This window comes from Zootoca vivipara, chromosome 5 (assembly GCF_965207765.1).
Source record: "Zootoca vivipara chromosome 5, rZooViv2.hap1.1, whole genome shotgun sequence".
NCBI lineage: Eukaryota > Metazoa > Chordata > Lepidosauria > Squamata > Lacertidae > Zootoca > Zootoca vivipara.
The window spans coordinates 78,640-105,000 of record NC_142588.1 but is presented as its reverse complement, the minus strand read 5'-3'; the positions used below and the strand labels follow the sequence as shown (position 1 = coordinate 105,000).

The 26,361-nt window shown below is 45.0% G+C and overlaps 1 protein-coding gene across 1 annotated transcript; it reads left to right on the top strand.

Annotated features, from left to right (window-relative positions):
• Nucleotides 1-1,158: 1,158 nt before the first annotated feature.
• TTLL12 (tubulin tyrosine ligase like 12) lies at nt 1,159-25,333 on the top strand. Its single transcript, XM_035137845.3, has 14 exons — nt 1,159-1,325; nt 9,405-9,580; nt 10,449-10,647; nt 11,188-11,347; nt 11,987-12,120; nt 14,786-14,862; nt 17,045-17,161; nt 17,267-17,461; nt 18,570-18,681; nt 20,031-20,182; nt 20,285-20,366; nt 22,281-22,349; nt 23,573-23,711; nt 24,656-25,333. Exons 1-14 carry the CDS (start codon nt 1,206-1,208, stop codon nt 24,805-24,807), a joined length of 1,884 nt encoding a protein of 627 aa, XP_034993736.2. The 5' UTR covers nt 1,159-1,205; the 3' UTR covers nt 24,808-25,333.
• The last annotated feature ends 1,028 nt before the right edge of the window (nt 25,334-26,361 follow it).

Sequence of the window (26,361 nt, the reverse complement as noted above, 5' to 3'; positions counted from 1 at the left end):
TATGTAGAGAAAGGGTGGGGGAGGGGTATGGGTGATTGAATGACTGATAGCTGTTGACGACTGTAAACGACTGCAACATTTGTATGCCTGTATGTAGATTGAGCCATCTGCTACTAAAAAAGACACAAATTTGCATAACATTTGCATATATTTTATGTGACATGCAAATTTCTACCCTCCTTTAAAAGTGGGGCAAAAAAAAATTCAGGGTTAAGAATATTAATATACCTGACAGGCAAAATATCAACCGGCCAATCTTTCCCCATAATTGTAGTTATATGGAAACCAAGCTTTATGAGGGACTTTAGGATGCTTAGTCTAGAAAAGAGGAGATATGATCGCCATCTTCAAATATCTCAAGGGCTGTCCCACAAAAGAGGGAGCAAGCTTGTCTTCTCCTGCTCCAGAGGGTAGGACTCAAACCCATGGCTTCAAGTTGCAAGCAAATAAATTCTGACTAAACATCAAGAACAACATCCTGATGATGATGGTAAGAGCTGTTTAGTTTGACTGTTCTATGTGATCTGGGATTTATAATTTCACTGCTAGTTCTTCCAGAAGTCATCACTGGGAACAGAAAGCACATTTCCTTGTGAGCAAAACCAATAGCCTTCAGAGTTCTTTTACTCTCTAACATGTTGCATTCGGACTTCCCTGATCGCAATAAAACCCTTAAATAAATATCTATTTTCTCTAAGTCGGGGTTTGTCTTTTGGAGGACAATGTGCTTTTCTACTTTAAAGCTCCACTTCAAGTTATCACAACCCGTGCTGCCAGGCTGTTTTGCTTCTGCACATCATTAGAAGATGATTATTTTAGTCTGAGGAGCAGCTGCCCGGACTCGGCTGCTGCAGGTGAGTCATGCAACGGGAGGCGGGTCTCTTCCGACGCTGCCATTCTCTCGGAGGCGCCTAGAAGACAGGACTGCCTTTCGGGCCCGCCTGGGGGGGGGACCAGCGGCGAACCACCCACCCGTGGAAGAAGCGCGCCCGGAGCGCGCGCTGCGACTGCTGTTGCTGCGCTTCGGCTTTCGCCCGCGTCCTTCGCTGGCGCGCAGCCCAAGGAAGCCGCTGCCGCCGGGGCCCTTTAAGAGCCGCGCGCCCGCCCGCCCGCCCAGCCGGCCTCGCGGAAGGAAGGGCTGCGCCACAGCCGCCGCCCGGAGGAGGAGGAGACGGAGACGCCGCAGCAGCAGCAGCAGCAGCAGCATGGAGGGCGACTGCGCCGACGACTACAAGGCGTTCGTGTCCCTGCACGGGCCGGCGCTGCGCGCCTCGGCGGTGCCGCCCCGCTACTGGCAGAGCCTGTGGCGCAAACTGGAGAGCGAGGTGGGCGCAGCCACGGACGGGGGAAGAAGCGCGCCAGGAAAGGGCGCAGGCAGGCAGGCAGGCAGCGCGCTTTGGGGCTGGCAAGGCTTGAGCGCAGCCTCCGGTGTCCTCCGGGGACCTCGAAATGCCCCTGCTGCAGCGGAGGCCGTAAGAGGAGCAGCCCAGCTGCTGGATCCGGCCCGCGGCAGCCTGTTCTCGCAGGCGCCTGTTGCGGCAAACCAGCGAGCCCCAAAGGCTCTCTCCGGCACTTTCCGGCCGCCTCCAAGGGGGCAGGCCGGACCGGGCCCGCGTGCCTCCTCGCCCCCTGCGGCCCTTTCTAAGCCTCCCTGTCTCCTGGGGAAGCGATTGTCCCCGAGACAGGGAGGAAAACTATGTTTCCATCCTCTCTTCCCATACCGTGCATGGTTATATAAACTTCTATCATGAAGCCTCTTGCTCACTTTTTCTGTAACTAAAAAGCCCCAAACGCTGCACAGCCAGATCTTGGCAATATGGCACCCTGAGCAAGGACGAAATCTGGCCACTTCCCCCCCCTTTTTTTTTTAAAAAAAATTCACAATACCTTTTGGTACAGTTGCCTTTTATGGGTTTTCTCAGTAGGTACTGTACTGTACCTGCATAAATACAGGGGGAAACCGACTGCACCACCCTAAATCTGGCAGTGAATCCTGCAACCTTTCTTCATAGGGGAGTTTGCTTAGCTGGGAGTAATTTGAGGAGGACCTATTTCTCTCCCTTGCGCCTGCTTCTGCCTAAAGGATCATGGTGAACGACTAAGCCAAATTTTGGGAGTAAGCATCATTGATTTAAAATTGGTTACTTCTAAGGGAGGATGCTTTGGGCTGAAATGCTAACCCTGCACAGCTAGTTGTAAGACCCATTGAATTCAATAGGGTCTTAGGTGAGTTGTTGGTGATTGGTTTTAGAATCGAAGGCTTGTTTGAACTTGCCCTTTCTGGCTTTCAAAAGAAGACTGAGACTTGAAAGTGAGTTTGATGAAGGGATGAGATTCCCTACCAAGTTTTTTGAGCGGTTATTGGTAATTAACTTGGGGGGAGGACTGTTTTGAAAGTGGCTTGTGTTTTTCTTTTAGGAGGTGGCTTAATTTTGTTCCCTGGTTCTAAACATTGCATTTAGTTATATATGACGGAACTGATGAGAGGAGCAAAGAGGAGGCATTAATTCCAGTTAGGAATCATGTAGGCGGTGGACTAGAAACTTGATACCTGTGTTTATGGACAAGTGATGTTTTTTAACCGAAGTGTAAAGGCTTTAGGTACGGTAATTATGATTTAAAAAAAAATAGAGGTGTTCAGCAGCCCTGTTTGGAAGTACCAAGCAATTGTGCTTGTGCAAAACATGTGAAAATGGAGGGAGGTTGAGAAAGAAACTTGTCCAAGAGCAGATGTGACAAAGAATTTTAAATCCCATCTGCGGAAAACTTGTTGGACTCTTTATTTTCACAGTTAATAATTCTTTCAAACACTGCCGTATTTTGAAATCAAGCAGTAAGTGTAATACTAAACGTCCAGCATTTTGGCATTGTCTCGGTTAAGATGTGCAATCAGCCAAGGATTGCCTGCCTGCCTGCCTTTGGGGACCTGTGGGCACATTTGCAAGCTGGAGGAACTGTCACAGCCTCCTCCACAAAGCATGCGCTGCAACCTGTTCTATTGGCTACAGTAAAATGAATGCATCTTTCACGCCAAATTTCAGCAGCCAGAGGGGACCCTGTGGGCACCAGGAAAGGCCCTTGTGAGTGTGTAGGTGACCATGGCTGTTACCGGTATGTTGACAATCCCTGCCGTCTACCATGGCTAAGGTAGATTAGGCTTCCCTCATGTACCCACTTGCCTGAGTGTCAACAATGGCTTGCTGCCCTAGAGCTACATGGCCTTAAAGCATGAATCGGAATGAAGCAATTTAGAAAGCTGTGGCTTTTGCTGATTGTGGTTTGACTTGACGTCTGAATTGACGGTGGGCTATTGCTGCTCTGTCACCAAGACTGGAATGAATCTATCATTCTGAGTTCTTTTAAGATCCATTTTATATAATCAAGAGATCGTGAAGTTTGTATAGGGGTGGCCAATATATTCCATGTAGGCTGTGTTGCACCCTTAGCAGCAGCAGAAGAAGAAAGTGTGAAGTTATATCTACTAGTTGTCCCAGTTTGTGCAAGGACTTCTGCCAGTGCAACAGGACTCCCCCGCCCCCCAAAATGCCCTGGGTGGTTGAAGCCTCATAACCGATCTGAGAGGGGCCACAAGGGCATAGGAAATTCTGTTCTGGGTACAACCCATGGATTCTGCTTTTGTTTTTAACCTATACTTAGTGGTTCTTGTACTGTTTTAACAAGTACTGTATTTTAGTTGTTTTTAAGGGCATGTTTGTTAATCACCTTGGGATATATATGTGGAAGGCAATTCACACATGAATGAATAATAATACATGAAATGTGAGTTACTTCGGATAACCTGCCCCACCCATTCCTGTACCGCCCGCAGTGAAACAAGAATAAAAAACATGTTTGTTGTAGGCTTAGGTTCTTAACTTGCTTTTCTTGCTTTCCCTTATCCCCCGTTTGGTTTTTTCCTTCTTTATCCCAGTGTATGCATAGCTTATATGAATAGCTTTTTGTCTGTACTTGTAAAAGCAAATCTGAGCAATGATTCCCCCCCCCACTCTATGAATTAATGTTTTTCACTTCATTTATAACCTGTGGACCTTTCCGTCTTACTGCGATGACTTCAGAAGAGCAGTTTTACTCTTTCATAGTTGAGTATTAGCCTAGCTTGCTTTTTAAATTGCTCCATGTCCAACATAATTTACCTTAGAATCATAGAGTTGGAAGAGACCACAAGGGCCATCCAGTCCAACCCTCTGCCAAGCAGGAAACACCATCAAAGCATTCCTGACAGATGGCTGTCAAGCCTCAGCTTAAAGACCTCCAAAGAAGGAGACTCCACCACACTCCTTGGCAGCAAATTCCACTGTCGAACAGCTCTTACTGCCAGGAAGTTCTTTCTAATGTTTAGGTGGAATCTTCTTTCTTGTAGTTTGAATCCATTGCTCCGTGTCCGCTTCTCTGGAGCAGCAGAAAACAACCTTTCACCCTCCTCTATATGACATCCTTTTATATATTTGAACATGGCTATCATATCACCCCTTAACCTTCTCTTCTCCAGGCTAAACATACCCAGCTCCCTAAGCCGTTCCTCATAAGGCATTGTTTCCAGGCCTTTGACCATTTTGGTTGCCCTCTTCTGGACACGTTCCAGCTTATCAGTATCCTTCTTGAACTGTGGTGCCCAGAACTGGACACAGTACTCCAGGTGAGGTCTGACCAGCGCAGAATACAGTGGTATTACCGGTATTATTTCTCTTGATCGATGCTATACTCCTATTGATGCAGCCCAGAATTACATCGGCTTTTTTAGCTGCTGCATCACACTGTTGACTCATGTCAAGTTTGTGGTCTACCAAGACTCCTACAGTAGATCCTTTTCACATGTACTGCTCTCAAGCCAGGTGTCACCTATCCTATACTTGTGCTTTTCATTTTTTTTGCCCAAGTGTAGTACTTTACATTTCTCCCTGTTAAAATTAATCTTGTTTGTTTTTGCCCAGTTGTCTAAGGTCATTTTGAAGTGTGATCCTGTCCTCTGGGGTATTAGTCACCCCTCCCAATTTGGTGTCATCTGCAAACTTGCTCAGGATGCCCTCAAGCCCATCATCCAAGTCATTGATAAAGATGTTGAATAAGACTGGGCCCAAGACAGAACCCTGTGGCACCCCACTAGTCACTACTCTCCAGGATGAGGAGGAGCCATTGATGAGCACCCTTTGGGTTCGGTCAGTAAGCCAGCTACAAATCCACTGAATGGTAGCATTGTCTAGCCCACATTTTACCAGCTGCTTTACAAGAATATCATGGGGTACCTTGTCAAAGGCCTTGCTGAAATCAAGATAGGCTACACCCACAGCATTTCCTTCATCTACCAGGCTTGTAATTCTGTGAAAAAATGAGATTAGATTAGTCTGACATGACTTATTTTTCAGAAACCCATGCTGACTTTTAGTGATCACAGCATTCCTTTCTAGGTGCTCACAGACTGTTTACTTAATGATCTGCTCTAGAATCTTTCCTGGTTATTGATATCAGGCTGACTGGGTGGTAATTGTTTGGGTCCTCTCTTTCCCCCTTTTTGAAAATAGGGACAACATTTGCTCTCCTCCAGTCTGCTGGGACTTCGCCTGTTCTCCAGGAATTCTCAAATATTACTGCCAGTGGTTCTGAAATCACCTCTGCCAGTTCTTTTAATACTTTTGGATGTAGTTCATCTGGCCCTGGAGACTTGAATACATCTAAACTAGCCAAGTATTCTTGTACTACCTCCTTACTTGTTCTGGGCTGTGTTTCCCTTGCTGAATCATCTGCTCCATATTCTTCAGGTCGGGCATTGTTTTCTTTCTTGGAGAAGACTGAGGCAAAGAAGGCATTGAGGAGTCCTGCCCTTTCTCTGTCCGCATTTCACCATATTCTCCTCTAAGTGACCCCACTGTTTCCTTGTTCTTCCTTTTGCTACGGACATACCCATAAAGCCCTTTTTGTTGCTTTTAACCTCTCTAGCAAGCGTGAGTTCATTCTGTGCTTTAGCTTTTCTGACTTTGTCTCTACACGTGCTGGCTATTTGTTTGAATTCCTCTCTGGTGGTTTTTCCCTTTTTCCATTTTTTGTACATATCCCTTTTAAATCGTAACTCAGTTAAAAGTTCTTTAGATAGCCACCCTGGCTTCTTTAGGCACCTTCCATGTTTCCGTCTCATTGGTATTGCCAATGATAAATAAAAGTTGTGCTTTTAATATCTCCCTTTTACCAAACTCCCAACCATCATGAACTCCCTTCCCTTTTAGTATTACTGTCCATTGGAATCTCACCCAGCGTTTCCCTAAGTTTTCTGATGTCAGCTTTCTTAAAGTCTAGAATTTGAGTCTTAGTATGCTTGGTTGCTCCTTTCCGCTGTATAATAAACTCCAGAAGAGCAGGATCGCTCCCACCTAATGATCCTGCCACTTCTACCCCACTAACCAGGTCATCACTATTGGTTAGGATCAGATCTAAAATGGCTGATCCTCTTGTTGCTTCTCCCACTTTCTGGACAATGAAATTGTCTGCAAGGCCAGTGAGGAATCTGTTCAACCTTAAGCTCTTGGCTGAGTTTGACATCCAACAAATATCAGGATAGTTGAAATCCCCCATTACTACTATCTTACTTCCTTTTGAATGCTTGGTCATCTGTTCCAGGAAGACTTCATCTGTGTCCTCAGTTTGGCTTGGGGATCTATAATAAACTCCCACAATGAGATCACTGTTATTTTTCTCTCCCTTAATTTTGACCCAGATACTCTCAACTTGGCTTTGAAGTTTTAAATCCTGGATCACTTCACAGGTACAGTGGTACCTCGCAAGACGAATGCCCTGCAAGATGAATTTTCTGCAAGACGAATGCGTCTTGCGATCTGATGGTGACTCGCAAGACGAATTTGTTTTGCAAAAAAAATTGACTTGTGAATCGCGGTTTCCCATAGGAATGCATTGAAATTTAATTAATGCGTTCCTATGGGCAAAAAAAGAGGAAATTTCAATGCATTCCTATGGGAAACCGCGATTCACAAGACGGATTTTTCGCAAAACAAATTGACTCGCGGAACGAATTAAATTCGTCTTGCGAGGCACCACTGTATACACATCCCTAACGTATAACACCACTCCTCCTCCTTTCCTGTTTGGTCTATTTCTCTGAAATAGATTGTATCCCTCTATTGCTACATTCCAATCATGAGACTCATCTCACCAGGTTTCAGTGATGCCTATTATGTCGTATTTAGTTTGCTGTACCAAGAGCTCAAGTTCATCTTGTTTATTTCCCATGCTCTGTGCATTAGTATACAGACATTGAAGACCATTGATCATTCCCCCATGTCTCTTATTTAAGGATTTTTTTTCTCCCACCACTAGGTCTGCGTGCTGTTTGCTCCATTTGGTACTTGACATTTGGATTATCACCTTCAGCACTCCTACCTTCAGGACCACTGTCTCCCTCCCCCACATAAGTCAGTTTAAAGTCCTCCTGATGAAGTTTTTGAGTTTCATGGCAAAAACATTCCTCCCAACCTTTGTGAGGTGCAGCCCATCACCTTCTGCCTCTCCAAATACGTGCCACAGTGAAAGGAAACTTCCTCCAGAGTGCAAGACTCAAGACAATTATGTTTGACGAGTTTAAGGAACTGCTCAGTATTGCAGATGATTTTTGGTGGGAATGTTTGAGTTGAACACTCGGTTTACATGGGGCACTGGGCATGCCAGTTAGACATTGCTCCAGAATGCTTCGGATACTCCAGTTCAGCTCCAGAATGCTTCGGATACTCTGCAGATTTGCACTGTATCTGGAAATTGGAAATAAAGGACAAAATGATTTTCAGATAGGGGCAGCCAAGGTTCTCCTGATCTTTTCATTGAAAAATATCCAAATAGCTTCTAGGGACAGGGGCGTCTTAACCATTGGGAGTGGTGGTGCGGTGAACCAGGGTGCCAAGCTATGGGAGGGCGCCATGAGGAGAGTCCGGGGAGGGGAGCAGGGAGGTAAGCAAGGCAGAGCGGGGGCTTGGTGCCTTTGCGCCTCCAGTGCCCGTCTGGAGGCACTAGGACCCTGTTGCGCTCTGCAGTGCCAGGGTCATCTCTCATTACAGCACTGTGTTTCATTGGTAGAGCTCTACCAATGAACCGCAGCGCCGGGGTCATCCTTGCCAGCGGGAAGGCTCCAGATGCTTTTCCGCAGTCCATACCACCTCTTTCCTGCTGGCCGATCTGGCCTCCAAGCTCTCCCCGCTGGCTCTGCGGGGGGGGAGAGAGATCCATGTGGCAGCAGGCATTGACACTTCTCTCTTTAATTTTGCCTATGTGGGGAACAGCAGTGAACGGGGGGATTTTGGGGGGATAGGATGCAAGAAGCATGGAGAGAAAGTGGGGAAAGAAGATATGGGGGAAAGGAGGCGAATTCAGAGAGATGGGGCCGTTTTTAAAATGAGTTGCCTGGATCGGACCAGAAGATCTGTCTAGCCGAGGATCCTATTTCCTCTGGGAAGGCTCTCCAGCAGGGCTGGCACAAATGAATGTGTTGTCGTGTCTCCTGCATGTATATTTTTCATCTCCTATGGGAGTTTAAAGTGATATTCTCCTGTCATTGTGGATGAGATCGCTTCTCAGCCATTGGAGAGTGAACTAAATGGCAGAGATAATAAATATTGAATAACACAGCTGAGACTTGCTGCTGTTAAGGTGTGAACAAAATTAGTAGTATTTTTTAAAAAACACTGTTTTCAGAGATTTGTGACAAGTTCTAGGTGCTAACCGTGATCCCTGTGCTGCCTCACTAATATCTAAGACAAGCGCTTGTGTATTCAGTGTTGGTGTGGTATATTAAATAAGGACCATGCAAACTGCTTGTAAATGGCCGAAACCGTTCTCTAAGCCCCAAAAGCCACTTTGGGATGAAGGAAGTGGGAGGGAAAGGCTTCTTGCCATTTACCTGGCAGTCGTTTCTCTACCAAGGCTCCAACAGAACTTTTTGAATGTTGCGAAGGGAGGATACTTGGAATGATTTGGAGCCGAGAAAGTAAGAGCAGGTTGCTTCTCCTGACTCTCCACTCTAAATCCTCACCTCCCAAAACATCTCTTAAAGGGGGGGGGGCTAGGTTAAATATGCTTGAAAGGAACAAGTATTTAGCCCCAAAGAACAGAAGTGAGCAAATCTCTGAACCCTGAACTCTGGAGCCATTGTTTTCTCAGCCCCGCCTGCAATGTACAGATAAGGATGGGTTAGTGGAATACATTCCCCAATACAGGTGTCTCTCCACTTACAGACTTAAGCACACTGTACTTTGTAGTTCATTGGTATTATATAGTGGTGAACTCCTACTTGATGCTTAACTTTCAAAGTGTTTTTTTTTTAAATATGATGCTCAGTCCGCTGGGTCTAGTTTAAGGCTTTGCCCCTTCATCCTTGTGTACGATTTTAGGTGTTTGATGCCGGGGAGTATTTTGGGATAATGCAAGTGGAGGAGGTGGAAGAGGAAGAAGACGGCGATGAAGAACTTGAGGGAGAACTGAAGAAGGTTTCAAATCCTGGGAATGAACTCTGCTACAAAGTGATAGTAACTAACGAAATGGGACTTCAGGCGGCAAATTCTAACAGGTGAGCCATTATTCTGAAGCAGATCTGAATGTTGTGGTGTTTGCAAGGTGCCCTTATGCTCATGACCTTTACAAAGTATGAGAAGATAGGTCCCTGCCCTGAAGCGCTTACAATATATGCCAGGCATAGGCAAACTCGGCCCTCCAGATGTTTTGGGACTACAACTCCCATCATCCCTGACCACTGGTCCTGTTAGCTAGGGATGATGGGAGTTGTAGTCCCAAAACATCTGAGGGGCCGAGTTTGCCTATGCCTGACATATGCAATCCTTGGAGCAACACAAGCAAGACAGCAGAGCAAGAAGAGGCAACAGAAGGAGCACAGGTAGATCGTGCAGTTATTTTTGTTACGTGTTCATGGAGTTAGTTACAATTTGGGGGATTCTGGGATGGTTCTGAAGGATCCATGGAGAAGGTGGGTTTTGAGGAGAGATTTGCTGGAAGAAAAAGGGGCCTTCAGGTATTCTGGAATGTGGTTCCAAGCATATGGAGCCGGAAGGGAGAAAGGAGAGAGGTTATTTTTGGGAAGCAAAGGGCACAGATAAGGCTATATTGGGATACAAGGACAGGGAGGGTTTTGACACCTGTCGGGATCCAGCAGTGGACAGGAGGGTTATGGATGGATGTTGAATGGCCAAAGCAGCAAGAGAGATTAATAGTTTTGGCAGGAGAGTGCTGATGGCATCAAAGATGGCAAGGTGGAACGGGCGGGGGGGGGGCGGCGGCAATAGTCACAGTAAGTGGTGGCCAGGGTATCAGCAGTTTTAATTTGGACTGTTATTAGGGCAGAGTTTTAGAATGCCTTCAGAGCATTTGTACCTGTGTTCTGTGTTTTGCTCTTAACCTGGCATGTCTTGCCGCCTTCAAAGCATTTTCCTCATTGACCATGCCTGGACATACCGCGTTGAACATGGCCGCCAGCAGCTTCTGCAGGTCCCTGGTCTGCTTCACAGAATGGCCAATCTGATGGGAATAGACTTCCACGGAGAAGTGCCGGATGAGAGAGCCGTCACTCAGGTCTTGGAGGAAATGTGGAAATACAACCAGACCTACCAGCTGTCACATGGGGTATGACCATAGTAGGAAAGCGGAAACTCATAGAATTGAATCATAGAATTGTAGTCGGAAGGGACCACAAGGGTCATCTAGTCCAACCCCCTGCAATGCAGGAATTTTTTTCCAAGGTGGGGCTTGAACCCACCCTTGAACCCTTTTTTCCCAAGGTGGGGCTTGAACTCACACTGGGGCCTAGCTATAAAATTAAGAGATTGTGAAGAACAAGCTTTTAAAAGCATTTTCCGGGTGCAAATGAATGATACTTTACATCACAGGCACAGATTTAGCACTTCCTGCTTCTGCCTCATTTGTTGAAATGGAGAACTAGTTGGGTATCATCTGCTTATTAAAGACACCCCACCTCCAAACCTCTGAACAACCTCACTCAGCCTTTTGTGTAGATATAAATAACATGGGGCAATACCAGAGCCTGTGAGACCCCATAGCGTGACTGCCAAGGAGTCGAGCAGCAGTCCTGCAGAAACGCCCCCTGAAGTCAGATGTTACAATCATTTTTATAACACATGACCTGAGTTTGTTCTCCTTGTACAGACTGCAGAGGAGAAGGTCCCTGTGTGGTACATTATGGATGAATTTGGATCCCGAATCCAGCATTCAGATGAGCCCACTTTTGCAACAGCCCCCTTATTTTACATGAGGCAACAAATTGCTTATACGGTTCTCTGGCCCTTAAGGGACCTTGAGACCGGAGGTAAGTGTATCTGTATACTAATTGTGCTATCTGGGTAAGTCAGTATTGTCTTTGCCTATAAGACTTCCTTGCAAGACGCTTCTGCGTTGTTTTTTAAGAGCAGAGGGTGAGGAACAGGAAGCGGTGTCTGTGCCGAATCCTGAGCTTCCCCACGGACCACTTATCGGTGCAGCTACCCACCTCTCAGTTTCCTAACATGACCATGACTTCAGGTGACCCAACTTCAAAGGAACTTCAAGCTGGGTTACAGAAGAAGATGCCTGCCAAAAATGGGACTCGTGAGCTCCACCTTGGCTGATTGGGAACTCCCTAGTGTAGTTGATGCCAGCAGGGTTTCCTATCAGTATTGATCAGTTGATGGGCAGTCATATCAAGCCTGGATTTCAGCAGGTGGCCATGACTTGGGGAAAGCAGTCCTGCAAGCCAAATCAAGCCTACATTGGCCCAGTGACTGTTTCAGAGGACAGGTGAATTAGTAGTCTGGGTTGTGTTGTGATTTTTTGTTTGTTTTAAATGTATGGAAATTTTCTGCAATTTTTAGTAATCTCTGTTTATGCATAGCTATTGCATATTCATATCGACGACACTGAGTTGATGCCAAGTGTACAAAAATACCTACAACTTTTCATTTTCTTACAGAGGAAGTGACCCGTGACTTTGCCTATGGGGAAACTGATCGCTTAATCAGGAGGTGTCGGCTGTTGCCATGGCTACCCAATGATGTTCTGGAGATCAACTCTTTTACTGCAGAGCCATCAGATGATCACTACCAGGTACAATTTTTATCTTTAACCGGATTGGTTTATTACAGATAACTACTGTAACTCGCTATCGGTGTCAACTATTTCTGCATTTACCTGTTATACACATAGAGTCCATTCCTACTCACCAGAAGTACTGTAAATTAAAATCCTGGGGACTAAGGCCGATCTCCTGACCATAGTTACATCGGCCATGAAGGGGGAGCAGGAAAAAACTTAAACACGTAGCTGAGATTCCAAAAAATTAGACCAGAGGCAATTGTACTTCATCCAGAAGAGCTTTTACTTGCTACTGAAGCCAAATGAGCATAATGGCCACAAATCCAGAACATAAGAAATCCAGTTGCAGCACTTAGGATAAAACTTACAAACTTAAAATAAGACTAAACTGTAACACTATAGCATACAGAAAACAGAACACTGAGAGAAAGAGTGAGACCCAGGCTCCTCCTGCCCTGACTTTTCTAGTCGGCACGACCTTGACAAAAAGGATAACAAAACCAGTTTAAACCAGCTGTACTCGGCTTCCCAGCAGAAATAACCCAAACAGAAACCTCCTTCCTGTTTCTTTCACATAGGAAGGAAACTTTCTTTCACAAAGAAAAGAAACCTTCAACCCTCTTGAACTAATCAGAATAGGAAAGGTCTCTAGACACCAGATCAATACTTTCTGTACTAAGAAATGCAAACTGACATGTTAAGAGGTGGGGGGCTCACACGTCCACTTCTTCATGGACTTATACGTCACACAACATTATGCAGACGTGTGATTTGCTTACATCAGTTCTTAAATTTGTTTTAGATATTTTATTGACCTGTATTGTTTTTAGATCCCTTTTTATCTTTCAAATGTGTTTTTATTTTATTTTTAATGTGTGTGTGTTTTTAACTACAGAGGTGTTTGCCTTCTTGTCTCTTTTAAAAGGAAAGGCAGGTTGTAAATTTAATAAAGGAATAATAAATAAATTGCATCTCCACTGGTGCTAATCCAGTTGTGTACATTGTTGCGCCATACTCAGTCCAAACTACAGGAGGAGGAAGGGAGAAAGTTTGCAGAACACTAGTAGCAGATAAAAATAGGAATACTTGTGTCAGTTTACATTTTAAACTTTAGCAGAACAAAGAATAGCCTGGGAATGAGATAAATTTCTGGTTTTGAAGTGTTCTCAGTCCATGTCCTCCCAAGCACAGCTCCTGTGCCTGCCCTTGCGAGAGGCGGGCGGCGGCGGTGGGTCCAGGGGCGAGAAAGGGCTCCTTTCTCACTGCTCATCTCTCCGCCACTGCCCGCCTCACTCAAGTATAAGCTGAGGGGCTTTTTCAGCACAAAAAATGTGCTGAAAAAGTTGGCTTATACTCGTGTATCTGTGTATCTGAAGAAGTGTGCATGCACATGAAAGGTAAAGGGTAAAGGGACCCCTGACCATTAGGTCCAGTTGTGACCGACTCTGGGGTTGCGCGCTCATCTCGCATTATTGGCCAAGGGAGCCAGCATATAGCTTCCAGGTCATGTGGCCAGCATGACAAAGCCACTTCTGGCGAACCAGAGCAGCCCACGGAAACGCCGTTTACCTTCCCGCTGTAGCGGTACCTATTTATCTACTTGCATTTTGACGTGCTTTCGAACTGCTAGGTTGGCAGGAGCTGGGACCAAGCAACGGGAGCTCACCCCGTCCCAGGGATTCGAACCGCCGACCTTCTGATCAGCAAGCCCTAGGCTCAGTGGTTTAACCCACAGCACCACCTGGGTCCCTGCATGCACATGAAAGTTCATACCAAAATAAAAACTTAGTTGGTCTTTAAGGTGCTACTGAAGGAATTTTTTTTATTTATTTCGCGTATATATGGTGATTGTTATTTAATACTCAGCATTTAAATCACAAAATACTGGCATCCTTTCTCCCTAGGACTGGGGTGAGGCAACTGTGCCCCCCCTAGAGTGGTTGAGCTCCAACTTCCATCAGCCACAAACACAATTAAGAGTTGGGGATTACAGATGTTCAGTAACATCTGGAGAGAGCCACAGGTTCACCCCCCCTGTATTCCTGCCATAGAGGGTGCCTAGATTTATTATAATAAAAAATACAATACTAGGAAGAACATGGGGGGGAAACAGCAAAACTCAGGTTACAAAAGTGGTTCCCAGGTAAGTATTTCAGCACAAAACTTATAGCAGTAACAACAAGGAGCTTGCTTCTGGTGTGAATTTTTGTTTAAAAAAAAATCATTGTCCATTTCTGGCCTATTTCATCTTTCTGTGATTCAGCTGGCTATACATGTCAAATAAGAAACTCCTTAAGAGTTCTAAAATATTTTTTTTTAATAGTGATGAAAATAACTTCTTTGAAGGGCTTCATGAAGTGCAGATTACTGCACACAAATCACTAAATAATCCCAGCAAAATTTATCTGACGGGTTTTTATACAGCTTGATAGAGTTGGAAGAGAGTGGATTGAGCGAGAGCGGAACTAGATGAACAAGGAATTTAACTGAGGCGTTATGTCAAAATAGATCTTTAATTGAGTTTTCTGACTTCTGCGCTTTGCTGCATTTCAGTAGGACTTACAAGTCAACACATATGTGGGATTGGCCTGCAAGTTGTTCTTACCACGATTGATAACTGTTGTGTGTTCTATAGTATAAATTATCTTCCTAACACTGGTGCTGTTTTCTTTTTTAGGCCATCTTAAGTGAGAACAAGGAGACACTTCCCATTCCAATAAAGCTTCCTTTTTATGGCAAGAATAAAATCTTCAGGTACGTATTTCCAAATGGTGTGTTTTGCAATAAACATGTGACTTCTGTGGGTGGTTTTCCAACAGTGAAGGATTAGTTCCCTTTATTGTATACTGTAACATTTAGCACTGGATTCAAGTTCAATGTGATGCAGAAAAGAGAGGAATAATGTTGCTTTCAAATAATTGTAGTGAATGAGTTTGTGTAAAATTGTAAAGATTATAGGTTGTTAATGTGAATCTTCATGTCCAACCCTGGGGAGAAAAATAACAAGAAGGCAATGCATTTTAAAGAGAGGCTATATCAGTAAGGAATACTAGCAAGAGAACCATTTTAATTCTTGCAGTAAAAACAAAGGAGAAGATGAGTCATTGCAGAGAAAGGAAAACAAAGTTTGGTGTGTTTGTTCTGCAGGAGGTTTGCCAATGTTTTGCTTCCTAGTTAACTGAAAAATCGGCAACAATGAGAGAGCAGGTTTTTTTAATACACAATTATGGGTGTTTGCTGCTAGGTAGAAATATAGTATGTTTGGATAGTGGCCTAGCAAGCAGCTGTTGTAGCATGCCAAAAGGTCTGATTCCTTTATTTGGAAATCTGTATTCCCTATTGACAACTGTTAAGTGGTATGTGCTAGATTGAGTTAATGCAAATCCATCTCCTCTCCATCACACATTTTGAGGGGGAAGTGTGTTTGCCTATATACAGTACATGTGTGTTTTTGAAAGACTTGAGAACAGGGTTTTTAGGTTTTAATGGAAAGATTTTTATAGAGGCATGACTGTATTCTTCTAAATCAGGGGTCAGCAAACTTTTTCAGCAGGGGGCCGGTCCACTGTCCCTCAGACCTTGTGGGGGGGGCGGACCATATTTTGGAGGGGGGAAATGAATGAATTCCTATGCCCCACAAATAACCCAGAGATGCATTTTAAATAAAAGCACACATTCTCCTCATGTAAAAACACGCTGATTCCCGGACCGTCCGCAGGCCAGATTTAGAAGGTGATTGGGCCAGATCCAGCCCCCCTAGCCTTAGTTTGCCTACTCATGTTCTAAATAGACCAGAGACCTATTTGCATATTGCACTAAGTCATAATTTATTTTGAACAATGGCATTTTTTATTTTTATATACCACCCTTCATCAAGGGATCCCTGGCGCTTCACAAAATAAATTTCAAGATAAAACACAAGTGAATAATTAAACCAAAACAACAAAACCACCACCCCCACAGGTAAATTTGTGAACATGCTTCCCCCACCCCATGGTTTGTCATATTGTCCAAAGCTAAGTTTGTTTGCTTGCTTGCTTGCAACAAACCCCAAGAGGGGAAACAGAAATAGGCCATGGTTTCTTATCATGCTATAAGGAACACTTGGGGGACGGCACATTCATGATGAAGTCATGTTTAAAATAAACTATTGCTTAACGTGACATGCACACTAGTTTACTGTTTTGGCTAAGAGCAAGTAGAAAATCTAGTGAACTTTCCTTGTTTTGATGATGTGATATTTTGAGCAACGTGATCTCATGTTAAATTCCCAGTAACATATTTCTGCTACTCGATGAAGGTGGTACTTATATCTTACTGGGACCTCAATTCTTGGTTCCAAACTCAGTAATTCCAAAAGTGACTTTCAGGTTTATTTAAATAAGCACCTACCTTTTGGGTAAGCATTTTTGTGAACTGTATTATCTAGGTACAACTGGCAGGTGTTGTTGCTTTCATATTATGCTAGCACTTGCCCCCCCCCCCCCCCACTTTTTAAAATTGGTTTAACATCTTGCCTAATAAAGACTTCTGGGGAACACAAAAGCTTGCTCGCTCTTTTGTGACATTTTGGTTAGTCTTTTTATTCCTTACTGTGGGTTTTGCATCCAGGTCGGGTAATGGGGAATTTAGCAGTCGTGTTTGTGTGTATGGACGGATGTATCATGGATGTATGGTTGTATAGAGGGGTCACGAAGAATCGGACACGACTAAACAACAACAACAACAATGGATGTATACTGGTGATTTTTTTATTGCTGTTTTGAATTGATAGTTCTAGTTACAGGTAGGTAGCCATGTTGGTCTGGTAGTCGAAACAAAATAAAAAATTCCTTCCAGTAGCACCTTTGAGACCAACTATGTAAGTTTGAGACTCCCGCCTGAGATCTATTTTCATATATTTTCTTTCTCCCCCCCCCCCTTTTTTTTTTACCAGAGTTTACACAGACCTCCAACAGGTCCTTCAGAATCTGACTCACCCCCGTTTTGAATTTACGGACTCTGAGCAAGAAGCTGACATTCTCTACAACTTCTCTCACTTCAAAGATTACAGGTTACACAGCTATTTCCCTGCAAGTAACAATTTTTCTTACCTGTTCAATATGCGTATATTCGGCTGTGCAGTTCTCTGTTTTTAAATGCACTCCTTCTCTTGTAGGAAACTGAGTGAGGAAAGGCCTCATGTGATGCTGAATCAGTTTCCTTGTGAGAACCTCTTGACCGTGAAGGATTGTCTGGCATCCATCTCACGGCGCATTGGGGGCTCAGAGGGCCCAAAATGGCTGCCCCGCACCTTTAATCTTCATACAGAATTACCACAGTTCATCAGTTACTTTAAGCAGCGTGAAAGGAGGTGAGTCCACTCGCTTCTTGCACAGAAATTACAATTTGCACCTGTAGTCAGTATCCCTAATTTTATGTGCCAAGCCTGATTCGTGCTGAGCCTAATTTTATGTGCGAAGATAAAGTAAATAGTGGCTGAAATAATTGGAAACTATAGTGGAATCCCACCCTCTTTGTCTGCTTTGGCTCTCTGGGTCACCCCTGTGGGAATCACATAACTGGGGGGCGAGGGAGAAGTGAGAGGTGAAGCGAAACCACCTCCACCCATTGATTTGCTCTGGCCTCATCTGTTGCTGGCAAGCAGAGGCTGACAGGTCCACTGTTAAAGTCATGTGGCACCGGGAAGGGAAAAGTGACCCCCTACCCCGAACGAAAGCTTTTATTACTTAGTTACTTCAGAGGGACAGTTTTAATTGGGGAGAACAACTTTTAATTGCTGGCGCTAAAAGTGGAGGAGTACCCAGTGAGTGTGGTGGCTGCCTTCTTCCTAACCATGAGTGGTAGCCTTTATGTTTGCATTGTGATTAATACTTATTCGTTATCTCTGAAAACAAAACGAAAGTTGCTAACCTGAGAAACACATAAATTTTGGCAATGTGTAGACCGGAGTGCCTGGCGTGCTCTGGTCCATGGGGTCACGAAGAGTCAGACACAACTAAACGACTAAACAACAATAACAACAACAGATATATCTCAAATTCATCTAACACAGGGAGAATTAAAACAGATGATAGTCTCAATTTAAACCAATATAATATAATCGTTGGGTGTAAAGAGGGCTGCCTAACTTGTGGTCCACACAGCCCACCTGCTATGCCTGTTGCCGAGCTTGATGAACCCATTTCCGTTGGGCATCTTTTATCCACTTGTGCTTTGTGCCTCTTCTGTTGGGCACTCTGCATCTCTTGATCGAAGAGGAAATGTGGAGGACTAAGCAGAACATGCATTTGTCTTGGTGAATCACAAGTTGTGCGTTCTTGCCTGGGAGTGTTTGCATTCAAACATGCAATGGACAAACGCCTGCTCTTTCCTTCCTTCCTTCCTTCCTTCCTTCCTTCCTTCCTTCCTTCCTTCCTTCCTTCCTTCCTTCCTTCCTTCCTTCCTTGGGCCCACTGTAGGGAAGAGGACAACCACTGGATATGCAAACCGTGGAACTTGGCCAGGAGCCTGGACACCCACATCACAAGGAGTCTTAGCAACATCATCAGGCAGAGAGAGAGCATCCCTAAGGTCAGAACAAAACAGGTCTTTGTAACGTGGCTTCTTATTCCCTGGAGCATCTCACTGTCATTTCCTTTTACATTTAAAAAGGTTCTCGTATGTCTTCGCTGCGACGTGATCTTCGTTGTTCATGTTAAACTTGCATACAAATGTTTATCAATGGTCATTGCATTACAACATTTGAAGTGTTTTTTCCAGTGACTCCTTTCAGTCCATGTCTCTGTACATTTTTGACAGTAATAAACATTGGATAATTGCCACTTTATGCCTTGGCTACCACACTGTTTTGCAGAGAAGTAAATGCCACTTGGGTATTAACGTCAAGAAGTGTATTGCTCCTTCTTCCTAGACTGGCTATTAAGTTTCCAGCATTAAATAAATTTTTAATGCACACCTTTTTCAACTCTAGTATCCAAGTATTTAATACCCTTTTGTAGTCCAAGGCAATCAGGTAATCTTGCATCAAATTGTTTTCATAATTTCTGGTGATACTTGGTGATATGTTGGGTTTGTTCCTTAGAATCATAAGTTCTTTTTAAGCGCAGTGCAGAAAATCACTTTTGAGTCAAAACTACATTAAATTCGAGTATAGAATCACAGAATCATAGAGTTGAAAGGGGCCCCCGGGACCATACAGTCCCCCCCCCTGCAGTGAAGGAATCACAGCTGAAGAAGAATCCATGACAGATGGCCATCCAACCTCTGCTTAAAAACCTCCAAGGAAGGAGAGTACACAACCTCTCGTGGGAATCTGTTCCACTGTTGAACAGCTCTTGCTGTCAGAAAGTTCTTCTTGATCTTTAGTCACAATCTCCTTTCTTGTAACTTGAAGCCATTGGTTCGAGTCCTACCCTCCGAAGCAGGAGAAAACAAGCATTCTCCGTCTTCCATATGACACCCCTTTAGATATTTGAAGGTGGCTATTATATCTCATTTCAGTCTCCTCTTTTCTAGGCTAAACATACCCATTTCCCTCAACTCTTCCTCATAAGGCTTGGGTTTCCAGATGCTTTGCTTGCTTTGATAAAAAAGCAGGACAACAGCTTAAAGGAAAACAAAGCTGAATAAAGGAAAGCACGTTCTTTTTTATTTATAAGCCATCTATGCCTGAGAAGAGGCAAATCCACATTTGGCAGGTTCATTGTGAGGTTCGGAGATTTGCTACTCTCACTGTTGTGTGTGCAGCACCTTCACTTTGCTTTTTGTAGTTAATCCCACAATTTTTCTTAATCGTGTTACTGTTTTTTACACAAATTGTAATTATAAGCTGCTTTGAGGGGCCAGAAGGCGAGGTACAAATATTTGAAGTACAAAGTTGAAATTGTCTGATCTTAGGTTTCTTATTCTTCTGTTTCCAGGTGGTATCCAAGTACATTGAGAACCCAGTGTTGTTCTTTCTTGAAGATGTGGGATTAGTTAAATTTGACATCCGTTACATTGTGTTGTTGCGATCAGTTAAGCCACTCCGGCTGTATGTTTATGATGTGTTTTGGCTACGGTTCTCAAACAGGTAAGAAGGCAGCTTCTACCACACATTGAGAAAGGCTGGACTCGTGGAATTGCTGAATTTAATGGAGTGAATGTTGTATTTCATTCATTTTTTCCTATTCAGAGCATTTTCACTTGATGACTTGGATGATTATGAGAAACATTTTACGGTCATGAACTATGCTTCTGGAGTCTCGTTAAAACAGGTCAGTAAATTATACAGGAAAAGGAGAGCTTGGTGGACCAGATGGTGTGATGGGTTGGAATGTGGCCCACCTGCCCCTGACTCCCTTTAGCCCAGTGGCTTGGCTTTGCTACATGGTTGTTTGACACCCTGGGCTTATTGGGGAATTAAGGGTGGGATAGAATTGTAATAAACAACAAATTACAGTCGTACCTTGGATCCCGAACACCTTGGTACTCCTCCGTTTTGGCTCCCGAACGCCGTAACCCCGGAAGTGAGTATTCCGGTTTATGAATGTTCATTGGAAGCCGAACGTCTGATGTGGCTTCTGATTCCATGCAGGAAGCTCCTGCAGCCAATCGAAAGCCATGCCTTGGTTGTCAAATGTTTTCGGATGTCGAGCAGACTTCTGGAACAGTTTCCGTTCAACAACCAAGGTGTGACTGTAATGATAAATCTGAAGCCACCTTCTGCAACAACCCTATCAAAGCTAACTAAACACATATGAATTGGGGGGGGGGGCGGCACTTGGAAACTCCCATATGCTGCCTGGAACAAACGCAGTATTATAAATGCAATACCCCCACCACTGCAACTGCACCCATGATGCAGCGGCGAGGGTGCAGGTGAAGCCGTGGCGAGGCTGGTAGTGGCACAATGACAGGACAAGTCTGGCACCTGAGGCAAATCACTTTGCCCTGCTATATGTAAGCAGCAGCCTTGCTTATTACCTACTAGTGTAATTCAGCCCGTTGAATAAACGGGCACTAGAACATCCCGGGGTTCGGAGAAGCGCTTGCGCAGCGCTTCTCCGAACCCCGGGACCTGTCCTTGTTGTCGGCGGCTGGGGGACAGGAACGAAGGAGGAGAAAGCAGCCCTTTCTCCTCCTTCCTTCCTCTCCCCCAGCCGCCGATAGGAAGGAGACATCCCGGGGTTCGGAGAAGCACTTGCGCAGCGCTTCTCCAAACCCCGGGACCTGTCCTTGCTGGACGCACACACGCGCTCTCTCCCCCCGCCGCCAACGCTCAGTCCGGCTGGGAGCAGCGGTTGGCGGCCGCAGGGAAACGGTAGGTGGGGGGGTGGGGAGAGCGTGTGTGTGCGTGCAGTCTCTTCGTCCAGTCCCTGTGTCCGTGGGGCACATGCGCAGTAGCGCGGACACAGGGACACAGGGAATCTGGACGCAGAGGCACTTGCACTTTATTATATAGGATTTAATGGAGCCTTATGTGAGCCAGTGTTGCTTATTTCCAGGGAAGGGATTTCCAAATCCAATCAGCCCCAGTTGACAAGAGTGATGAGCATTGTGGCTATATTGTTGGAGTGCAGGCTCCCCATTTCTGGAGTTCACCCTCAGCCTTCTGAGGCTGACAGTTTCCCTTGGAGACTTAAGTTTTATGGGCTAGCACTGTGGTCTAAACCACTGAGCCTAGGGCTTGCTGATTGGAAGGTCAGCTGTTCGAATCCGCGACGGGATGAGCGCCCGTTGCTCGGTCCCAGCTCCTGCCAACCTAGCAGTTCGAAAGCACGTCAAAGTGCAAGTAGATAAATAGGTACCACTCTGGCAGGAAGGTAAACGGCGTTTCCGTGTGCTGCTCTGGTTCGCCAGAAGTAGCTTAGTCATGTTGGCCACATGACCTGGAAGTTATACTCTAGCTCCCTCTGCTAGTAAAGCGAGATGAGCGCTAGAACCCCAGAGTCATCCACGACTGGACTTAACGGACAGGGGTCCCTTTACCTTTACCTTTTTATGACAAGTCTTCAGAATGGACTGTGGGAGGGGAGAGAAAGCAGCCTTCAAATACAGGACATAAAATTGCAAGAACTGGACCCTAACGTGTAGGGGTGTTGTAAGGATGACAGAGGTGGAAATTGGTAAAGTTGCGTGATAATGCTTAAAAGAATACCTTGCTAACCAAATGGTCTCTTCTTTTTCAGATCCACTATGATGAATTTATTCCTCTCTTTGAGAAACAGTATGCTGAGTATTCTTGGAAATCTGTGCAAGTAAGGCACCTGTGATTCAGTAATTTAATTTTTTTTCTCCTAGTGGTAAAAAATGACCAGAGCTTCATTTTTCTGCCATAGATTACTTTATTATCATAATTACCGTGTTTCTCATATTATAAGACATGTCTTATATTTATTTTTTCCTCAAAAACACACACTATGGCTTATTTTCAAGGGATGTCTTATTTTTTTCCTCCTCCTCCTGCCGTGGCCAGCATTGCTGCTGCGCCTATCACTATGTCTTATTTTCGGGGTATGGCTTATATTCCTTGAATGCTTAAAAATCCTGCTATGGCTTATTTTATGGGTATGTCTTAAAATATGAGAAACAGGGTATGTCTCACACAAAGGTCATCCTATATAATAAAGTGCAAGTGTCTCTGCGTCCAGATTCCCTGTGTCCCTGTGTCCGCGCTACTGCGCATGTGCCCCACGGACACAGGGATTGGACGCAGAGACTGCACGCACACGCTCTCCCCACCCCTCTGCCTACAGTTTACCTGCGGCCGCCAACCACCGCTCCCAGCTGCTACCCCCAGCGACCAGCAGCCAGCGGGCGTCGCACACGTGCGCACGCACTCCGCCCCCCACCCCGGCCGCTCCGCTTTGACCTTTCGGTCTTCAAAGCCCCGTCTCATGCTGGAGGTGCGCGGCAAGGCAGCGGGGGAGAGAAGCTGTAGCGCATCGGGGAACAGAGCCGAAGATCGGCGGGCGCTGTTTGCCAGGGTTGACAAGCCCCGGCAAGCAGCGCCCGCCGATCTTAGTGTCCCAGGGCTTCCCCTCCGTTCCCGCCCGGCTAGTGCCCGTTTACTAAACGGGCTGAATGACACTACGTAGTTAATCCATAAAATGGACCACGGGTTGTTCTAATCATACCTACTGAGATTATCCCCCCCCCCCCTATGGCTTCAGTAGTGGTTCAAGATTTCACATGGTTGCATCCTGTGTCTTGTGCTAATTTGGCAGGAATAGTCATCAGTAAGGTCGCTTAGACTCAATCACTGCCCCCCTTTCAAATGCTTCTGCTATTATTTGACAAGTTTTTGAGTTGAGCAGAAGGAAGGAGTCTCAACTTAGTCTGAGAGCCTAATGCTTTGTGCGAAAAGGGTCTGTGTTTCATTCCCCGCCATCTCCAGTCAAATCACCTCGGGAAATAATGTTAAAGTTTGTTTGCTCTTACACCTGCATTTATTGCAAATGTGACTTTTTGTTGTTGCTAGGAAGATATTTTCAAGGCATTTGCTGAACTGTTCCAAGCTGCTTGTGCAAAACCTGCACCATTTGGCATCTGTGATTATCCATCCTCACGAGCTGTTTATGCCATTGACCTGATGCTTAAGTGGGATACATCCAGCACTGGTAATTTCTTCTTCTGTCTGGTCCTTTTTGTCCCGCATATTTTTAGGGCTCTTCTGAAATTTGGGAAACCAAAAAGGAGATTTAATTGCTTTTATTAGTGGCCATTATATAGGGACCCAGGTGGCGCTGTGGTTAAACCACTGAGCCTAGGGCTTGCTGATCAGAAGGTCGGCGGTTCGAATCACTGTGACGGGGTGAGCTCCTGTTGCTTGGTCCCAGCTCCTGCCAACCTAGCAGTTCGAAAGCACGTCAAAATGCAAGTAGATAAATAGGAACCGCTACAGCGGGAAGGTAAACGGCGTTTCCATGTGCTGCTCTGGTTTGCCAGAAGTGGCTTTGTCCTGCTGGCCACATGACCTGGAAGCTATACGCCGGCTCCCTCGGCCAATAATGCGAGATGAGCGCACAACCCCAGAGTCGGTCACGACTGGACCTAATGGTCAGGGGTCCCTTTACCTTTACCTATTATAGCTTTGGTGTAGCTAAAGAGCAGAACCTTTAAAGGGGTTACTTTTTGGGAAAATGGAAAGATATTACAGTGTTTCAGAGCAGAGGGTCTTCAAACTTTATGTGTAAAGGGGTGTATATTGAAAAAGTTCTTCACTGCCAGCTGAAAGGGTCTCCTGGAGTGCAAGTGAATAACTTGGGATGTGCAGCAGGTGGGAAGCATTCCTTCTCTGCCTGGCCCTCCTCTCTGGACAACCACCCACCATCCCGGCCACCTGGAACTTGGGTAGCTGGGAAGTTCCCATCTCTCGGGGCCTTTGGGCCTCATCCTCTTCTTCCAGCAGGAGGGCTCCTCATAAGGGTCCTCTGAGAGCTGTCCAAGGTGCAACACAAGTGCTAAGGGTAAGCAGGAGAAGGTGTGTTCCATGTTGGAGAAGCCTCTTTGTGTTTAACATACGTATCTCAATAAAACTGTGGTATCTCTCTCTGTCTTCTAGGCAAACGGTTTATGCAGCCTCAGATTCTGGAGGTGAATTTTAACCCTGACTGCGACAGAGCCTGCAGGTATCACCCAACTTTCTTCAACGATGTCTTCAGCACCCTCTTCCTGGACGAAGCCAAGGATTGCCATGTGACTGCCATTGTCTAGGGCTCGTCTTGGCTATTTTGTGCTTCACAGCGAGATGCTTATAATTTCAGTTCTATGAGCTGCTTATGCAAGAATCTTTCCTGTACTGGCAATCAAGACAGAAATCTACTCAGTCAGGTGGAACATGCATATAATGTGCTTGAAAGCAGTTGTCTGGGTTGCCTTAAAAAAATATTTTTTTTTTACTTTCTTGCCTGTCTCAATTACTTTATCACTAGTTCACTTTCGCAAAGTGTATGTTTTATTGCATTCTGATGCTCACAGAAATGCAGTATCAATTTATTATTTTTTTCTCAGTAGTTGGTATATTTTGTTGGTTACAAAGAAGTATCCATACAGCTTTTCCCAACGTGCTTTGTGTTTTTATAACTTGCTGCAGATTTACTGAGGCCATTGTTTTTATTAAGACCATTGTGCTCCCGCATCTTAAAAGCCTTTGTTTTACAAGTGAATATGAAGCAAATTATTTGAAAGCCATAGCCGGCTCCTGTGCCCGCAGAATGTCAATAAACCATGTCCCCACAAATACCAGAAGCTGCCTTTGAAATGACACAAGAGCATCTGTAATTTATGTTTCTTGGTGTATCAAGTCTTCACCTTGAGAAGTCACTTCAGCTTCCTTGTTTTGCGGTATAAACCTTACTTGCTTCCAATATTTCCATTCTTTATTCTAGCAAATAAAATGGTTCAGCCACTGGCTTCCCCCTCCTGCCTCCCCCTACACCTTAAAAGCATCACATTTACATGTTCATCCCTTCCTTTATTCTTGGCCTGACTACAGTGGTACCTCTACTTACGAATTTAATGCGTTCCGAACGCACATTCGTAAGTCGAAAAAAATTGTAAGTCGAATCCCATAGGAATGCGTTGGGAGAAAAAATTCGTAAGTCGAAGCAACCCTATCTAAAAATTCGTAAGTAGGAAAAATCCTATCTAAACCGCATCCAAGATGGCGGACGGAGCTCCGTTCATAAGTAGAGTTATTCGTAAGTAAAGTTATTCGTAAGTAGAGGTACCACTGTACTGCCCTCCCTTTTAATGAGCTCTTAATGTATTTGAGTTGCAGCACTGCTGGGGCAGGGGATAGTTCCCGATATCCCAGGCTTTTGACAACAGGGATGGTGGTTCAAACATATTTTTTTAAAGAATTCACCTTTTGACAGGAGTACATGTGTTTTAAAGCAGCAAGCGGACTTCCATCTCTTGCTTAACACAGCACATCTTCTGCCAGCTGGACAACTCCAGTCAGATAAAATGTTCCCCCTGTAATACAGTGTTTCTTCCCTGCAGTGGGGTCTCCAGTACGGCAGCAAAGTAAAAAAAAGTTTTGCCTGGAAACTGAGTCTTGTCTCGCTGGTTTTATGTGGGGCCAGAATCAGGTTGCCTTTCAGCTCAGCCCCTTGGCAAATTGCTGTGCTCTGGTCTTGTTTGTCCATGCCTAAAAATGAGCAAAATGCCACATCTGCCATTAGCACTTACCGTGAAGAGGCATTAGACGGGAATATAAGGGATTGGTTGTTACAGCACTGCTTTTAAATGCTGAATTCTGCCAGC